This window comes from Labeo rohita, chromosome 25, assembly GCF_022985175.1.
Source record: "Labeo rohita strain BAU-BD-2019 chromosome 25, IGBB_LRoh.1.0, whole genome shotgun sequence".
Classification (NCBI taxonomy): Eukaryota; Metazoa; Chordata; class Actinopteri; order Cypriniformes; family Cyprinidae; genus Labeo; species Labeo rohita.
This window is the reverse complement of record NC_066893.1, coordinates 14,104,448-14,124,458: the sequence shown is the minus strand read 5'-3', so window position 1 is coordinate 14,124,458 and position 20,011 is coordinate 14,104,448. Positions and strand designations below refer to the sequence as shown.

The window sequence follows — 20,011 nt, the reverse complement described above, 5'->3', positions numbered from 1 at the left end:
AGAATCGAATGGTTTAAACAAAGTCTTCTGAAGAGACGTGATCACATTACATTCACACTAAATGCTGCTCCATCTCTGCAAGTGCTGTGAGTTTGAGCCTTATATAACATGTATTAAAAAAAAAAAAAACAGAAATTGTATTATATTTTAGTTTTCTATACAGTGATAGCTTAAAAGCTATGTCAATTAGCACTGCATTATAAGTACACTCTAAAAAGATGGTTCTTTAAAGGTCTATTTAGAACCGAGTTTAGGTTTTTTTTGTTTTTTGTTTTTTTCGTGGCTTTTTTAAAAAAAAAAAATTGTAACTGTCAAAACACCTCATTACTCATTTTCTGGACATCAACTATCCAGCTACACAGACTATCAACACAGTTTCAACAGGTGAAGTTCTTTCTTACAATGTCTATAAAATGTTAACTTTCATATTGTAACTTGTTTCCCATTGCCAATAATGTCTTTTTCTTTTTTTTAGGTTCTTTTTTGTGTGACCATCTTCTCCACTAAGTAATAGAGGTAATGAAGTTATTCATTGTTAGATTTTTCGTAAAATTATTACTCGAGTCTATGCTTAAGTGTTAAAGCTATATAAAACTATCCCAATATTTTTCTTTTTTTAATATTTTGAAGGGCATACTGCTTATATGTCAATTTTTGCTTATGGCCTTCATAAGCATAATTGTTTTTACATAAACACATGGACACTCTTTAACTGTAAACTCAACTGTGTATTTCAGATGCATCATATTCACAACCTCATCATCTGCAGAGAAACTGCCACTCAATCACACCACACTGATGGGCTTAAAGGCATTACAGAGGATCCTGAAGATACATTATTCCTGGAAATTTTGTCATTTATTTTCTATTTCTATTTTTACTTTCTGATGTATTTTTTCATGTTCATTGTCAACTGTCATTTATTATTTGTATTTAGCCAATAACTGTTTTTAGAGCATTTTCATTTTTGCTTCAAGCTCATGTCAATTAAAAAAAAATAAAAGTACCTAACTGAAACTACATGCTGTTTTGTTTAGTTTTTGTGTGAGTGTGTAAAACCCTAATACAGGCTAAAATACATTATAGGAAAAACAATGTTAATAGATAATATATGTAAATAATATTAATAAGTAAAACTAGTATCAAAGGTATAAATATACTAATATTAATGAAAATAAACTATTTTCAAATGTACTATTTTCTAAATCCTATTTCATGCATCCCTACAATTGCGTCTCCTCAGGAGACTTAAACTTATATATTTATTTAATTATTTATGATCTCTTTATGAACGCTTTGAAGTTTTGGGTGAACAGCCTTTCAATACAGGGATAGAAGTCTCTCAAATTTCATTAAAATATTTATATTTGTGTTGAGTGTGAACAACGGTTTAGAAAAACATGGGAGTGAGTAAATGATAAATTTTCAGAATAATTTTGGTTGAATTATTCCTTTAAGTGTTGTGTTAATAGTTGAAATATTTTGCTTCTTGATCCAGTGTGTTTGTTGCATTATGGATGCACCAAAATAATAGATGGAGCAAGATGAACGTTTAAAATGACGGTAAAGTTTAGCTTCCTTTAAATTATATAAAAGTTTTTTTGTGACTTTTGATTTAAAACTTTATTTAAGGCTGCAGAATTTTAATACTTTTAATGTTACATTTTTCTGGCACTTAAAAAAAATAATTTTTAAGTGTGTGTTTTTTGTTTAAGAGTGTTTTTATTGTAAATAGTCACATCCTAGTTACATAATAGTTTTTGTGGAGAAAAGCTGAATTGTGTTCATTTTGCAGAATGCCAATAAATACTTTCTGTAATGATGACAAAATCTTGTTTGTGTTATATTTACAGTATTGTTCATATACTGCATGCATTTGTATTCTTAAAGGATGTGGAGGAGCATACAATGTGGCTTAGAGTCTGGATGTAAGATTTAAAGTCATACAGTTAAATAGTAAAAAATGCAGTTGAGTTGGCTTAAAATACTAAAGCAACCCGGCTGCAAAGCTTTTTTGAGGTTACTGAACTTCAAGCAAAAAATTACTGGCACAACTTAGTTCTTGAAGTTCAGTAAACTCAAAAAAGCTTTGGAGCTGGTTACCTTAATATTTTAAGTTGAGTCAACTTAACAATTTAAGCTTATCTGCTGCAAAGCTTTTTTGAGTTTACTGAACTTCAAGAACTAAGTTGTGCCAACTCTGACTGGTAGTTCACTCAACTTCACTGAAGTTCACTGAACTTTTATATATGAGTTGGCACAACTTCCCTCCTTTAAAGTTGAGTAAACTCAAAATTGCTGTGCAGCAGATTAACTTAATTTTTTAAGTTAACTCAACTTTTTATTTTTTACAGTGCACAATTTTGACTTTTTCCGCAATTCTGACTTTTTTCTGGCAATTGCAATTTTGTATCTCATAGGTCTGACTTTTTTTCTTGCAGTTACGAGAAATAGTTAGAATTGCGAGATAAAAAGGTGCAATTTTTTAACTTTGATTTTGCAGTTGCAAGTTTTTATATCTCTTTTTATATCTTTATATCTCAGTTTATTTCACGCAATTCTGAGAAAAAAAGTCAGAATTGAAATTATACAGTATCTTTAAATTCTGACTTTATAACTCGCAATCGCAAGTTTATATCTCACAATTCTTAGAAAAAAAAAGTCAGAATTGCAAGATTTAAACTCGCAATTGTGTTAAGCCATTAAGTCACAAAAAAGACAATTAAAGCTGCCTTAAAACTGTGCATGTAGACTAAGTATTTATTATTTATGAGACACATTCAAAGCAGTGTCAGATCCGCGTCAAATTCAGATTTTAAAGTAACAGCAGCCAAAATATTCTAATAACCAGCTGCTGTGATATCTGTCAAACTTCTGTAGTTTTAAGCTTTATTTTTATTTAATTTAGAATTCAGTGTTTGATAACTTTATTAAATAAGGCTATTTTTCTGGCTGAAGGGCACAGGTAAGCTATATGACTTTATAATGTGTTTATGCGAAGATTGTTTAAAGTTCACTTAATTAAGTTATTTTTTATAATAAATGCTAAATTGATAGCTCTCAATTATACTGTAATGTTGAATGGGCATAGTCAATGGTTAAATATTAGGAAAAAAAAATCATAAAGTTATCAGCTGGTATCAGTGCTAATTGCCTTCAGTCATAAAAAGATGGCATTAAAACAAAAACTAAAAATATACTTACTTTATGTTGTTTCTACATTAATTTGAAGATTGAATGTGAAATTACTGCAATATAAAAGTATAATTAAAAACGTTAATGTTAGGTTGGATTAATTGTGATTAATTTTAGAAAAAATGTTCAATTAATTAGATAATTTTTTTAATCGAATATATATATATATATATATATAAAGGTTGATAAGTAATATATATTAGTAACATACTCAGTATACAAGCAGTAATACATAATGATTTGCACTGACAGACCTCAGATCAGACTGGATTAATCCTGCTTTGGCTCCTCTGCATTGAACACATCATTAGACCACCAGTGTGACGAGGGATGTATCGACCACAGGACAGGATTTCCAGAGATGACTCTCGAAACTGGACAAACATATTTCAAAGAAAGACTGTAGTAATTTATTTCACAATAGGCCTACTATCAGCCTTATTCCAAAATAAGGTGGATACTGTAAACAAATATACAGTCTGTCAAAGAAGATTCAGGCACTGTAACAGACCCGTTTGTTAGTGAGGAAGTAGATGATGGGATTGTAGACGGGGCTGGTCTTGGCGAAGTACATAGGCATGGTGGCCACCAGAGGTGGGATGTAGATCTCCGGATCCACAACTACAACCACAGAAAGGGCAGTATAGGGCAACCAGCAGATGAAGAATGCGATGATCATGGCCAAGACCATTCGTACCGCATGTTCATTGTCCTCAGAACAATTCTCCCCCCCTTGAAGTTCAATGCTTTTGTTGATCTGAAATTATGAGACGTTATTTGCATTGATATGGCAAATGTCTTTCTTATTTTTCAGCACTAAGAATGAGTCGCCTACCTTCCTCATGGACATGAGGACGTTGCTGTAGCAGTAGACAATGACAGCGGTGGGCAGTATGAAGCACATGAGCGTGTAGAAGATGAGGTAACTGTAGTTGTTCCAGGATCTCTCCTCCCAGCCTAATGAGCAGGATGTCTGGACGCCCTCTGGCCCGTACGAGCTCCAGCCCAGCAGTGGAAAGATAGCCCAGAAGAGGCAATAGAGCCAGACAAACAGCAGACCCTGGCTGCTCCTGCGGACGTTCAGCTTGAAGCCTGCCATGGGTTTGCAGACCACGTTGTACCGTTCGTATGCCAGTAATGTGAGTGTGCACAAAGACACCAGACCTAGAAAGAAAGGCAGATTTTATTGCTTTGCATGTGTAGAATATAAAACGTAGAGTTTCAGGATTACAACATCACAAAAAAAGTGTTGTGTCAGTTTCATTTAGCTTAAAAACTGGTCAGAAATCATGATATTAACCGGTATTTTATTATATTTTACATACAGATACAGGTTTTTTATCATTTACAGGTTTTAGTACAGATAATGTAATCATAGCAGCGAAATAATATAAAAATAATAGCCTTAACAGTACATTTAATGTTGTATTAAATATATATTTTGTAATAATATATTTATTAACATTTATATATTTTAACAATATATTTTGTATTGTATTTAAATGTTGTATTAAAAGCATGTAATAAAACTATTATAAATATGTAATATGTCATTTTTAGTATTAAACTTGTAAATATTTAAAAATAATTTAAAATACTATAATTACATTTTTTTTTTAATTCTCACACATTTTAAATAGGGTTTCCACATGAAAATTTATATAAAATTATATTTATTTATTAATAAATTTATATAAATTTACACCATTTCTATAATTTTTATATAAACTATATAAATAGTCTAAATTAAAATAATAAGTAATAGTTTTAGTATAGTTTTAGTATTAAACAGTAATAGCTGTAGTATTTAGTATATATTTAGTATGAAACAGTAAAAGTGTTAGTATTAAACATTTTATATAAATTCTATAAAATTATTAAATATTTTTATAGTTAAATGTTTAAAAATATTTAAAAATATTATAAAATATACTATAATTAGCACATTTCACATGAGATTTCCATGTGAAAATTTATTAAATTATATAATTTATAGAAATGTATAAAATGTATATTAAAATATTATATTTCTTTATATAAACTAATTATTATAAATTAAAATTGCTACTTTTAGTATTAAACATTTAAATTATATATATACATATATACATACATATATATATATATATATATATATATATATATATATATATATATGTATATAACATTTATTTTTCTTAAATAACATTTAATATATAAAAGCCATTTTTGAAATGTTGTTTTTAAACTTAATAATAGTAATATTGTACAGATTTTTAGTATTAAACATTTAGTTTTTTTACATTACCTCAAAAAATTCAAACACTATAATTAAAAAAAAAAAATAAAAAAATAATAATAATTATATATATATATATATATATATATATATAATATTAGAATTTTCAAATGTTGTATTAAAAGTATATAATATTACTATTATAAATATGTAATATTTTTAGCATTAAACTTTTTATATATATGTAAAATATTTAAATAAAAAAAAAAATCTCACACATTTTAAATGTGATTTCCACATGAAAAAACAATAGCCTTAATATAAAAGCCATTTTTAAACGTTATATTTAGACTATATAATATTAATTTTATACATATGTAAGATTTTTTGTGTAAAAATGTAATTTGTTTAACATTACATTTAAAGAAATACTATAATTAAATATATATATTATTTTTTTACTTATTTTTATGTATATATACTTAAAACACCCTTAATATAAAATACCATTTTTAAATGTTTTAATAAAAGTATATAACATTACCATTATAAATATGTAATATTTTAGCATATATATATATATATATATATTTAAACTACAAATATTATAAGTACTATTATAAAGAAGTAATAATTTTAGTATTATATATATATGATAGATAGATCAATAGATAGATAGATACAGAGAGAGAGAGAGCGAAAATATATTATTATAGCCTTAATATAAAGCCATTTTTATTGTTATATTTAAACTATACAAATGTGTAATAGTTGTAGTAGTAAATATTATATATATATATATATATATACGTATATATATACATATATATATATATATGTATATATATATATATATATGTATGTATATATGTATATATGTATATATATGTATATATATATATATATATATACATATAGTTCTTTATTATCCAGTTACAGTTATTAAACATGTTTAAATACCATACTAAGTATTTAAGTAATATTTATAGTAATGGTAAAAAGTAATACAAATATATATATCATTTTATAAGGGGGGGGGGGGGTCCTTAGAAAGGGAATCAACATATTTGGGGACACATCATATAACATAAAACAAATAAAATAACCATGATCCTTTTGAATCCGTACTCACCAAAATAGTTCACAGCAAAACCTTGAAAAACACAAAATCCATCGCCTAAAAAGAAAGATCCTTGGTAATTAGTGATGGTGACGATGGCAGAGCCGCAAGTGGCAATCATGAGATCTGACACGGCCAGACTGAGAATGATGACGTTCATGGCATTGAGAAAATGTACATTCTTAAGCATCACGGCAATCACCAACAAGTTATTAAACACAGAAAGTAATGTGTTTACAAACATGAGGTATGAAAGTATGCTGTAGCCCACACGTGGAAAGATAGTAGGTTGCACCGTCATGGCCGTATCTGTTGTAGAGATGCTCTCCATGGTTGAAGATGAAGTCCGGACAGCAGGGCGTTTCGTTTAAAGCTAATCAGACTATTATATTTTCAGATTTAAAAGAAGGGATCAGGTAGCAGCTACAGCTAAAACCGGCAGACAGTAATCTGAAGCATCTGGTCAATTGTTAAAGGCCATTTGTCAAATGACTCTTTGGTGTCTAATTAATAATCTTATTTATCAAAGCAGCCTGTTGGGATTTTGTTAGAAGATAATTATATATGGATAATAAGTGAAACACACACACACACAAAATGTCAGTTTGATTAAATTTATAATAAATATCCCAAATAAAATACACTTCAAATAAGGATCAACACATAAACCCATTTGAACAGTGTCAAAAAAAAAGACAAAGGCAAAGAAAGCGTCATAACAGTCCTTCCTTCAGTATCAATAAAAAGAAGCTAAGCAAACAAAAAAAACTACTGTGCGTTCTCAGTTTCAACAAAGCAAAATCCAACCAATACTGGCGTCTTCAAAACACGATGCAAACGTTCATACAATACCATGTTCAGTATACTGAAACAATATGAAAAGTCAAAAATATATATTTACCATGTAAGCAGAAATGCCCTCTAGGCGATCATAAAATGAAACAGTACAATATGCTCCTTCACTTTAGGAGTCACAAAAAAATCTCATTGTACAGCAACTATATATATGTTCAGCTATAATGTTAATTTCTAAACATTTACACAATGTCGACATTCGACAAAAACATACAGCAGGGACCAAAAATCTGAAACCACAATGAAAAATTAAGATTCAAAAACAAATTTAAACTTAGAAAGTTTTAGGATTGCTTAAATAATAATAATAATAATAATTAACAATAACAAATAAAACACCTAAATTCATTTGGAATTTTTTCCACCCAAATTCAGTTTTTTTTTTTCAAAATTCTGTTTTTCCATTTTAATTTTTCTGGTTTCCATTTTTCCCCATTTTAATTTCTCTAGACTCTGTTGTAATGAATAAATTACATTTTATTAATCAAAAATCATATCTAATTAAAATCATGAAACTTTTCCAGAAATTTATTAAATTTAACAAATTACATATTAAATACCTTCTATTTTTTTTTTCTCAAATTCTGTTTTCTATTCATTTTCTAGATTCCATTTTAATGGTTTCATTAAATTTATAGATCAAAAGCATTTCTAATTAATGAATTCTATAAATAATTAATTTATTATTGTTATTTTATTTTAGGTTTTCTCCAGAATTACTGTGTTGTGTATTTAATTTTTTTTTCTGGTAAATAAATTCTGTATGATAAATATTCCTTAAAAAAATTATGTTTTAATAATCATTTTAATATTAGTAGGAGTACTATCATTACATCAAGTCATATATTTCTGTAACAATTTCTTCAAGTTAAACCAAACTTTTATTTTGATAATAAAAGGGTTGCAACTTTTGATTTATTCATCCAAAATTTGTCAAATTCCATGTCATTCCGTATTATACAGTAAATTCCATTATCATGACTGGATTCCACAATTCCATCATGTTTTCTGCAAATCAGCATTCTAATAAATGCTAATATAAAAAAAAAATCAATTTTGAAAACTGTTGCTTAATATGAGAGGGAGAAAAAAAAAAAAAAAAATCACTAGTGGTTTAAAATTTTTGAAGCCAGTTGTACATTATCATCACACATTGCTAAACAGTATGTAAGGCTTTTTAAAACATTAAACACTGAATTTTTTTATAATCATTTCAAAATCAATAGTGTCCATCTGCCTTCCTGAGAGTTTCCCTTTTGGTTCTAACAAAAGTTGTTCATCATTAGCTTCTTGAAACCAGGTTCATCTCAAAAACGACTAATTTTTAATCCTTTCATAGGTACATTCACTTTTGTGTGTCAAGTATTATCTCCTTCATTCTATCGATAAGCTTCATGAAGGCCAATGATGAAAGAAACGCTACAAACTACAAAAATAAAATCTCGCTTACAGTACGAGGCACATTAAAACACCACAAAGTTCCGTAAGTACTTTCTCGTCCATACAGAGTGTTTTACACAGTATCAAAAATAAAGTATCCACAGATTGCGTGTACCACAGCACAGATCTACAATTTAAGATATATGTAGCAACTCACCTGCACGTGTCTTTGAAACTACATCTGATTAAAGTGATATAATGTGAAAGTAGCTGTTCTGTGCGTAAATTTTAAAGCCTTGTACAGCATCTCTACTCGGTTCCGGTGGTCGTCCTTTGGCTCTGGAAGGGGATGTTTATGGCTCCGGTGCTGGTCTGCTCGGGCCAGATAGGGGACTCGTGCTGCAGGGGTGTGCGTCTGGGGTAGAAGGTGTGCTGGAGGTCGTAGTTCAGCAGACAGCTGAGGGACGCCATGTAGATGTCAGCGAAGCGGGACAGACGGCGTGAGAAGTAGGTTGGGTTGTGGTATGTGCGGAAAAGACTGCCGAACTGGGCATTGAAGATGTCTTTGGTCCGTAACCTGTTTGTAAGAATTAGATACAATTGCGGTTATAAGTTTACATACACCTTGCAGAATCTGCAAAATGTTAATTATTTTCCCAAAATAAGAGGGATCATACAAAATGCATGTTATTTTTTATTTAGTACTGACCTGAATAAGATATTTCACATAAAAGATGTTTACATATAGTCCACAAGAGAAAATATTATTTATAAAAATGACGCTTGATTCTTAACACTGTGTCACCTGAATGATACACAGCTGTAATTTTTTTGTTTAGAGATAGTTGTTCATTAGTCCCTTGTTTGTCCTGAACAGTTAAACTGCCCGCTATTCTTCAGAAAAATCCTTCAGGTCCCACAAATTCTTTGTTTTTTCAGCATTTTTGTGTATTTGAACCCTTTCCAATGACTGTATGATTTTGAGATCCATCTTTTCACACTGAGGACAACTGAGGGACTCATATGCAACTATTACAGAAGGTTCAAACGCTCACTGATGCTGCAGAAGGAAAACAATACATTAAGAGCCGGGGGTGAAAACTTTTGAACAGAATAAAGATGTGTACATTTTTCTTATTTTGCCTAAATATCATATTTTTTCATTCAGTACTGCCTTTTAGAAGCTACATAAGATACTTACATGTTTCCCAGAAGACAAAATAAGTTACATTTACCCTAATTTTCAAATTCAAAAAGTTTTCACCCCCCGGCTCAAATACACAAAAACGCACAAAAACAAAAGAATTTGTGGGACCCGACGGTTCAAACGGTCACTGATGCTCCAGAAGGAAAAACAATGCATTAAGAGTCGGGGGTGAAAACTTTTTAAAGTTGAAGATCAGGATAAATGTAACTTATTTTGTCTTCTGGGAAACATATAAATATCTTCTGGAGCTTCTGAAGGGCAGTACTAAATGAAAAAAATATATATTTAGGCAAAATAAGAAAAATGAACACATCTTCATTCTGTTCAAAAGTTTTCACCCCCGGCTCTTAATGTATCGTTTCCTTCTGAATCATCAGTGAGTGTTGGAACCTTCTGTGATAGTTGCATATGAGTCCCTCAGTTGTCCTCAGTGTGAAAAATTGAAAAAAAAAGTCGTACAGTTAAAGTTGGAAATGGTTCAAATACACAAAAATGCTGAAGTCCAATAAAATTGCATCCATCCATCATAAAAAGTGCTCCGCACAGCTCCCGGGGGATAATAAAAGTGTTCTGAGGCAAATCGGTGCAGTTGTGTAAGAAAAATATTCATATTTCAAACTTCATAAACCGCAAATTCTAGCTTTTGCTAAATACACACCTAGGATGGCTTGAAGGTGAGTAAATCATAAGGTAATTTTTATTTTTGAGTGAACTATCCCTTTAATAGGAAAATATTAAGGATACTTACCTCATCTCCTCCCGTTCGTCGATCCACTGCTGAATCACCGTTTGTGATGCAGGGTCCCGGTGCACCTGCAACATGAAGAAAATACAACTTCATAACTAGCCCAAAACTAGCCAAATGGAAATGACATATGGACATGAAAAAACAGAAATGGAAATCATTAAAGTCAAACAAAAAACACATTATACTGGTAGCTTATCGTATACCAGTCGATATTAGATATTTTTTATTATTTTATTAATTCGTCAATATCGGATATTTGCATGTTCATGTCTGCTACATTAAGATTACCTTTGCCATGTTGTAACGCTCAAATAATAGCTCATTTTTAATTAGTTATTTAAAATAGTAGCAAATTGTGGCGTGGTTTTGTGATTTAGAGCGCCTGCTGGTGGTCTGACCTGCATTTGTTCCACCAGTCCAGTCAGGGCCTGTAGCCAGGTCATAGTGTGCACGTACTCCTCAGTATTCATGATTTTGATCTCTTTACGCAGCTCAGGAATAATCGCTCCTGTTCTCCAACCGTGTTTTAGGGTCAGGTCCTACACACATCATGACTCATTTTCATTACATCAACATATGCATAATCTAATCATTGTCTTAGATATCAGTACAGGGCATGTTGACACATGTTTACTTTGTAATGACATGCAAATGATATTAATAAGAGAACTATTGCCAATACTTTGCTATCCTAGAATCCAAAATGACAAATACGACAATACAACTTCTGATAAGAAATACACTTAAAGGAGAAGTCCACTTCCAGAACAATAATTCACAAATAATGTACTCACCCCCTTGTCATCCAAGATGTTCATGTCTTTCTGTCTTCAGTTGTGAAGAAATTATGGTTTTTGAGGAAAACATTTCAGGACTATAATGGACTTCAATTGTGCCCCCGATTTTGAACTTCCAAAATGTAGTTTAAATGCAGCTTCAAAGGGCTCTAAACGATTCCAGCCGAGGAAAAAGGGTCTTATCTAGCGAAACGATTGGTCATTTTTTTTTTCGGAAAATAAAAATTTGTATACTTTTTAAGCACAAAAGCTTTCAGGTCTGAGTCGTTCATTAATCATGTGACAGCCCCATAAGATGAACGAACGACTCCAAAAACCCGAAGACTCGAAACAGGTGAACTAATTCCAGTACAGAACCTAATAGGATGTTGCGCATGCGCGACTGAATGAATCACTCCCCGAGACAACTCGTTCTTCCCGAGTCACATTGAAGATTCGTTCAAAATGAACAAATTGTTCTAGAACGACCCATCACTAATTCGTAGCATCATGAACGCACATCCCAGAGCCTGTGCTACATGAGCTTTTGTACTTAAAAAGTTTTTTAATTTTTATTTTTCAAAAAAAATGGCTGATCGTTTTGCTAGATAAGATCATTTAAAGTCCTTTGAAGCTGCATTTAAACTACATTTTGGAAGTTCAAAATCGGGGGCACAACTGAAGTCCATTATAAAAAGAAAAATCCTGAAATGTTTTCCTCAAAAACCATAATTTCTTTACGCCTGAAGACAGAAAGACATGAACATCTTGGATGACAAGGGGGTGAGTAAATTATTTGTAAATTGTTGTTCTGGAAGTGGACTTCTCCTTTAATAGAAAAAGGATATCAAATCAAAAAGTTGATTTGTGTACATGCAGAAAACGACAGAATATGATCCTTACGGCAAGGTCGCTGTAAATGTGATCTCCAAAGTACAAAACCTTTGAGCCCCTCCAGCCTGTAAGCCGCAAAAACTCATACAGGTTTCCCTGGCAACAGATAAAGTGAACAGATCAGATTCCGGCATTTTTACAGAATAGAAACAGTTGGCAGCTGAACACCGGTGAATGAAATATTACCTGTTTATAGATCTGCCCTTTCTCAAGGTGGTGAATTCTGTCCCACAGCAGCACGCCTTTATCAGTAACTCGTCTGAATGGTCTTTAGAAACCGGAAAAACACACATATACACATACTTTTTGGATTTAAAAGAGGTTGGCATGCTTAAATACTTTCTCAAAGGTCACTGTGAGTGACTCTGTGAGTGAGGCTGTAATTACGTCAGAATGACATTGATTTAGGAGCGATTCAACACTGCCAGAGCCGGCGCTTTCTTTGGGATTTTGGAACTTACTTCCTCCTGTCATTGAAAAAGCCTGGCTTGTCGGCCTGCACTATGACAACATCGAACAGGTCCCGCCAGTCTTTACCAACAATGTAGTTCATGCCTCGATCTCTACAATAAAGACATTAAAAGACTTTATTTGAAAAGAACATTTCATATGAGCAGAATGTGATATGTGTTTTTATGTGCATTGATGTGTATTGTGACTTTCGATTTTGTATCTCGTTCGCACTTACACAAAATCAAATGGGCTGTTCGTAATCAAAAACATCTTCTTTCCGTTCCTAGACAGCTTCTGTAAAACAGCATGTGTCTGTTCACCGTAACAGATGTATTTCTCTGCACATAAGAAAAAAAAAACAAGGCGTTACAAGAATATTGACATTGTGTGATTTGAACTGATAATTATTAAAGAGTAAGGGGTACACATACATACAGCATATAAAATATAATAATAATAATAATAATAATAATAATAGTTGTTTATGATAAAATACATTAAATATAAATAGTATTATTATTATTATATTACATTATTGTACATTTTATAATATATATTACAGTACATAGTTTTTATGAATACAATTTAATACTATTTATTATATTAATAATATAACAATCATAATTATTATTATTATTAATCAAATAGATTTAACAAATCCAATTATTATTATTACTACTATTATTACTGCAAATCAATATATTATTAAATTTTATATGGTATGTTACATATTTAATAATAATAAAAATAATAATAATAAAAATAAACTATTGTTATTATTAAATAATAATAATAATAATTATTATTATTATACAATTATTAATAATTGCAGTTAATGGTAAATTAGATAAAAAATAAATATTATATTACATTGTTGTACATAAATACTACATTTTATACTACATTTTACAATGCATATTTATTAGTGCAATTTCATACTATTTATTATATGAATAATAATCAAAATTATTATTATTAATAAAATAGATTAAACAAATGCAATTATTATGAGTTAATTCTAAAATATAATATATTATATTGTATAATATATATAACATAATAATAATAATAATAATAATAATAATAATAATAATCTATAATTATAAATTATATAATAATCATTATTGTTATTACTATTACTGCAGATCAAAATATTACATTTATATGGTATGTTATAATAATAACACTATTATTATAGAATTAATAATAACAATAATAATAATAATAATAATAATAATTGGTGTTAATGATCAAATAGATTAAATATAAATATTACTATATTACATTGTTGTGAATAAACATTTTATGCTGCATATTACAGTACATAATTGGTGTTAATGATAAAATAGGTTAAATATTATTCTTCTTACTACTACTACTACTATTATTATTATTCGTATTATTATTATTACTATTATTATTATTATTATTATTATTATTATTATTATATTACATTATTGTACATAAATATTACATATTGCAGTACATATTTATTATTAATACAATGTAATACTATTTATTATATTAATATATTATATATTAATACATTTAATATAGTAATTTTTTATAGTAATATTATTGCAGATCAATATATTATTACACTTTGTTACAGTACATAATTATTATTTAGTATTAAGTTAATATTAAATTAAATTTACATATTATAATATATAAATAATAATTAGTAAATAATAATCATAATAATAATAATGTTGTATTAATAATAATAATAATAATAATAATAATAATATTATTATTATTATATATCACTGTATTACATTTTTACATTGTATATTACACTACATATTACTTATTTATTACTTATTACTTATTTCAATTATTTATGATGAAAATAATAATAACAGTTAATTAAAATAGATTTAATAAATGTAATTAAAAAGATATTATATGATTATAGCATATACTATCATATATTACAGTATACTATTATTATTATTATCATTATTATTATTATATTTTGCATATATATTGCATATATTTTATTAATATATTTTTAATTTTCATTGCATATACTATTATACTTTATATTGTATATTACAGTAATACTATTCTTATTTTTATATTTACTTTTATATTTTGCAAACTATATATATATATATATATATATTCGCATAGGTCCATGTAAGAACTCTGAAACTTACCAATATCAGCCTCTACCGCTCTATACATAATCCCTCTGACATGGACATCTCCTATGGCCTCCTGGGAAAGGAGAAACAGACCAGATGCAGAATATCAAAGCCAGCGTAACATCAATGCTCTCCACTGAAACAACACACAAAGTCCTGATGCACTGCCAGACACCTCCTGTTAAAACTCTCACTCATTTCATCTGGGGACAGTCATATATCCTCTGAGACTTGTTAATTCATAATTACGGACAGGACTGAACGTAAGAGCAATGGTGTGCGTCTTTTATTAATTACACTGATCTTCAGACCCAATAAAAGACATCTGCCTATCTATAACCCCGCTTCCCTCCAGGCACGTGGCACAGATGGCACATCCAAACGGTTCGTCTAAAATTAGCCTGCTCCTTTCCATGCCGCTCACTACGAACTTAAATAGCACCTTCAGGAGCCATATTTATCCGAAATGTGTGCTCGAGAGATCTCTAAATACAACGGCACTCTCTTGGTTTCCTTAGAAACTGATACTGGTGAAGGAAATCTTGATTCCACTGGTGGAAACTGAGTCCACTTCTGATACAACAACTGTACCTTGACATCTTTATAAAGATGAACAGGCTCATAGTCAATGTTGTGCTTCATGAAGTAGTCATTAACGCATGACAGCAGCGTCATTTCAGGCAGGGAGAAGATATCCATGAACTGCTTCATGGTGTGACCGTGAGAGCTCTGTATGGGAAGATCAAAAAAGCTGTGTTTAAGAATGGTCACATTTACTGCTCTTCTCAAAATTTTAGTTTTGAAATCCAGGAATCCACCCGATTGTGAATTTCACGTAAAGGCGAAATATTTCCCAAGCAGATTTCGCAAAGCATCCAAGTTGGTCAAGTGAATTCACTGTGTTGACCAACAGACAGCTGCTGGTTTTAAAAGAGATTCCTGTGTGAGCGGTGCTTCTGACGTCACTACTGTTTTTTCTGTGTGACCACAATTTTAGGACCTCAAACAAAACTCTAGACATGCAAAAGAGCCCAAGCTTACAGACCTTGCCATAGAAGTCACTCATGATCTCGAGGGGTACATGGGAGCCCTCGTACATCGCAATGACCTCCTTTTCTGGCACAGGATTAAGACCCCTACAGGTACATTCAAATGACAATAAGCGAACCTACCCTGAAATGAACGGGATAGTTCACCCAAAAATTAAAATTCTGTCATTAATTACTCACCCTCATATCGTTCCAAACCCATAAGACCTTTGTTCATCTTCAGAGCACAAATTAAGATATTTTTAAGATATATAAAAGATATATATAATATATAGTTTCACATGGGCCTTGAACGTGTCTTTGCAGGGTCAGAAAGCTCTCGGATTTCATCAAAAATCTTAATTTGTGTTCAGGAGATGAATGAAGGTCTTACGGGTTTGGAAAGACATGCGGGTGAGTAATTAATGACAGGATTTTTATTTTTGGGTGAACTATCCCTTTAATTAAAATGTTTAAAAATAGTAAAAACATCATAGTAGATATGTTTGTTTCACTACCTGTACACTGTACCCAGCTGGATGTAATGAAAGGCATCAATCTTCATCAGTAAGGCCTATTAACCAGATGACAAGTTAGCCAAAATGTATGCCAAAATGTATTTTTATCTACAGTAGATCAGGAGTGGACATGTACCTTTTGGACATCATAGTGCAGACCACGAATCACAAAATTCGGTATATAATCATATTCCCTCAGTCCCTCTGGATACTGTTATGTGGACAGAAAGAGACAAGATATTCAGAAAAAAATATATATACACTGCCGCTCAAACGTTTGGGATCAAAATTGTAAAATGTTATTACAATATAAAATAATGGTTTTTATTTTTAATATATATATATTATATATATATATATTAATATATATATATTAAATATATAAATATATTTTTTCCTGTAATGCAAAGCTGAATTTTCATTAGCTGTTACTCCAGTCTTCAGTGTCACATGATCCTTCAGAAATCATTCTAATATGCTGATTTATTATCAATGTTGAAATTAGTTGAACTGCTTAATATTTTTTTTGAAACCTGTGATATATTTTTTTCAGGATTCTTTGATCAATAAAAGGTTAAACAAAACAGCATTTATTTAAAATAGAAAGGTTTTCTAACAACATACACTACTGTTTAAAAGTTTGGGGTCAGTACATTTTTATTCTTTCTTTTTTTGAAAAAAAAAAACAACTGTGTTCAATTAATAAAAAGTGACAGCATAGATTTACATTGTTAGAAAAAATGCTGTTCTTTTTAACTTGTTATTCATCAAAGAATCCTGAAAAAAAAAGAATCACAGGTACCAAAAAAAATATTTGGTTAGTTTCCAATATTGGTTTCCAACACCGATAATTAAAATGATAATAAAACCAGCATATTAGAAAGATTTCTGAAGGATCATGTGACACGAAAGACTGGAGTAGTATTGCATCACCAGAATAAATTACATTTTAAAGTATATTAAAATAAAAAGAATTATTTTATATTGTAATAACATTTTGCAATATTACATTTTTTTCTGTATTTGTGATCAAATAAATGCAGCCTTGATGAGCATAAGAGAGTGAGTACTGGCACTTACTGCCAGTAAGTGAGGCAGTGCCTCCTCAAAATATTGGATGAAAAAAAAAAAAAAGTCAATATTACAAAATATAACATAAGAAATTTTTTAAAGCACTCATTTTTTTTAAAGACTTTTTAAAGACAGAATTTTTTCATATTATTAATTTCAGAACAAATGTAAAATGCTTAAAATCACTAACTTGATGAGATTCACACTTGACTTTAATAAATAGAATATTGATTACATTGTTAATGTAAAAATATATATATTTTTATGGTAGTGCAAGTATTGCTCATTTAACCATGAAAATGTGACTGGGACATAAATTTACATTTGATTTAAAAAAACAAACAAACAAAAAAAAAAACAATATACACACATACACCCATTCATGCATAAAATGAAGTAATGGATCACTCACCCTGTGCTCGTCGATGAGGATGTCTCGGGCGATGTTGAATATTAGTGTGTGAAGATGACTGGAGTAAAACGCCAGTGTGTAATCATAGTCAAAACCATAGATCTCAATGTCCTGCAGACTCATCTGATTATTAGCAAAGATGGTATCTGGGTTTACAAAGTTGTTTGATATCACAGGAATTAAATCTGCCATGGAAAAAGAAAAAAAAAGTGTTTGTTAATAAATAACTAAGCCCTTTAATTTCCCCTGTTTGCCAAGTTATAATAAATATAATAAATCAAAAACTAAAATGATTACTGATTAACCTGTAGTGAGACGTTAATTATGAAAAGTACGTATTTGTATGAATATTCCTGCATGGTTTTCATGGCCAGTATTATTGTTAACTAAAACAAAAACTCTTCAAAATAGTTTTTAGTAATTAAATTACTAAACATATTAAAATAATGCTGAAACAAATAAAACGCAAATATTAGATGAACATATAAATTCAGGAAAAATAAAATAAGTTATAGGTGAAATACTAAAACTGCTAATTTTGAAACTGAAATAAAAATGTATTCAAGCTACACAGACATTAAACAAAATTACAATTATATAAAATTACTAAAACCATAAAAATAAGAGAATTGATAAATACTACAATAGTATGTTAATATAATAACACTGACACTAACATTTTACAGTTCTCTCTATATAAAATGTTATATTATGCAAGTACTTACATGTATTACAAACAACTGCAGATGTAAAAAAAATATATATATTTAAAAAAATTGATTCTCAAGTACATAAATGTATTATAGTCATATAACAGCATGATGTCCAATCATGACGTAGCACATATAATTTTATACTAGAGTTGAGTATAACTAAAATCGTGGAGCCCATATAATATAATACAGTACAATATAGGTTACTAGGATTGAATAGAAAAAAAAAAAGATGTATGGTCAGTATACAACATCCAAAAAGCCTTCTGGTCCTCCGACAGCTGACCAGCGTCTTAAAAGAAACCATGAATTTCTATAACACGTAACGTTATCTAAACTAACCTTGCGTTTGCTGTTTGGTTTCATTGTAAACAGACCAGAGCCAGCTGGTCTTGTCGTCACTGGAGCTGGTGCACATGTTCCCCGCTGTCAGTTGTCCCACAGGAGCCTGTCTCCGGGACACGAGAGCAGAATTCGGTCCCCGGGAGCTCGAGATCCACGGCGCGCTGGTGCTGACGGTCCATATCCCGCTTCTAGAGTGCAAATACTTAAAGTCCGCGATCAGTCTCTTAAAACCCTCCTTGTTTTTGAGCAGGTTTGAAAGTGGCAAGGACAAGGTCGGCATATTTCCCCGCACCAGAGCTGCCTTCGGTTTGACAGGCGAGAGCGTTCAGCTAACAGTTATACATTCTCTACAACACAGTCACAAATATACACAAGCTTACTTCCGTTTGCACGTTGAAAGGCTAATTTTTCATAATAAAGGTCCGGAGTAACAAAAATAGCCGTTATTTAAAATAAAAAGATTAAAACCCAGAGAATAGTTACGTTTTTAAATAAGTATCTTATTTATTTATTTCATAATTTAAGTAATAAAAGATCCGAAATGGTTAGAGAAACTCTGAATTAGGCGATAATAACACACAAAAAATGTAATTTACCACAAATAACTGTTACAGAGTGCTGAGTTACAAATCAAATGGATTTATCGCGATTAATCGCGTCCAAAATAAAAGTCTGTGTTTACATATGTGTGTACTGTGTATATTTATGTATAGATTTAAGAAATATTTACAGTACCAGTCAAAAGTTTTTGAACAGAAAGATTTTTACTTTTTTTTTTTAAAGATATTTATTTGATCCTACGTAAAGCAGAACAGTAAAATTTTGAAATTTTTCACTATTTAAAATAACTGATTTCTATTTGAATATATTTTGAAGTGTAATTTATTCCTGTGATTTGAAAGCTGAATTTTTAGCATCATTACTCCAG

The 20,011-nt window shown here is 30.1% G+C and overlaps 2 protein-coding genes across 2 annotated transcripts; both read right to left on the bottom strand.

Moving 5' to 3' along the window:
• Positions 1-3,455: 3,455 nt before the first annotated feature.
• LOC127156170 (opsin-VA) lies at positions 3,456-6,864 on the bottom strand. Its single transcript, XM_051098904.1, has 4 exons — positions 6,546-6,864; positions 4,031-4,359; positions 3,707-3,952; positions 3,456-3,569 (listed from the first exon to the last, which is right to left on the bottom strand). Exons 1-4 carry the CDS (start codon positions 6,862-6,864, stop codon positions 3,456-3,458), a joined length of 1,008 nt encoding a protein of 335 aa, XP_050954861.1.
• A 269-nt stretch (positions 6,865-7,133) lies between these two features.
• Positions 7,134-19,454, bottom strand: nt5dc3 (5'-nucleotidase domain containing 3). Its single transcript, XM_051100272.1, has 14 exons — positions 19,081-19,454; positions 18,026-18,210; positions 16,679-16,753; positions 16,543-16,598; positions 16,042-16,132; positions 15,588-15,725; positions 15,009-15,069; positions 13,082-13,184; positions 12,855-12,956; positions 12,580-12,661; positions 12,403-12,489; positions 11,122-11,262; positions 10,724-10,788; positions 7,134-9,345 (listed from the first exon to the last, which is right to left on the bottom strand). Exons 1-14 carry the CDS (start codon positions 19,361-19,363, stop codon positions 9,078-9,080), a joined length of 1,737 nt encoding a protein of 578 aa, XP_050956229.1. The 5' UTR covers positions 19,364-19,454; the 3' UTR covers positions 7,134-9,077.
• Between the last annotated feature and the right edge of the window lie 557 nt (positions 19,455-20,011).

What these genes read in the sequence shown, in the direction of transcription:
- nt5dc3 (XM_051100272.1), bottom strand. Translation starts at nt 19,363, where the DNA reads ATGCCGACCTTGTCCTTGCCACTTTCAAACCTGCTCAAAAACAAGGAG. An exon ending in TGCACTATGATGTCCAAAAG is followed by an intron (nt 16,599 to 16,678) that starts GTACATGTCCAC and finishes TCTGGTTAATAG; the next exon opens with GCCTTACTGATGAAGATTGA. An exon ending in ATCTTTATAAAGATGTCAAG is followed by an intron (nt 15,070 to 15,587) that starts GTACAGTTGTTG and finishes CTCCTTTCCCAG; the next exon opens with GAGGCCATAGGAGATGTCCA.
- LOC127156170 (XM_051098904.1), bottom strand. Translation starts at nt 6,864, where the DNA reads ATGGAGAGCATCTCTACAACAGATACGGCCATGACGGTGCAACCTACT. An exon ending in TCCTCATGTCCATGAGGAAG is followed by an intron (nt 3,953 to 4,030) that starts GTAGGCGACTCA and finishes TCATAATTTCAG; the next exon opens with ATCAACAAAAGCATTGAACT. An exon ending in ACTTCCTCACTAACAAACGG is followed by an intron (nt 3,570 to 3,706) that starts GTCTGTTACAGT and finishes ATGTTTGTCCAG; the next exon opens with TTTCGAGAGTCATCTCTGGA.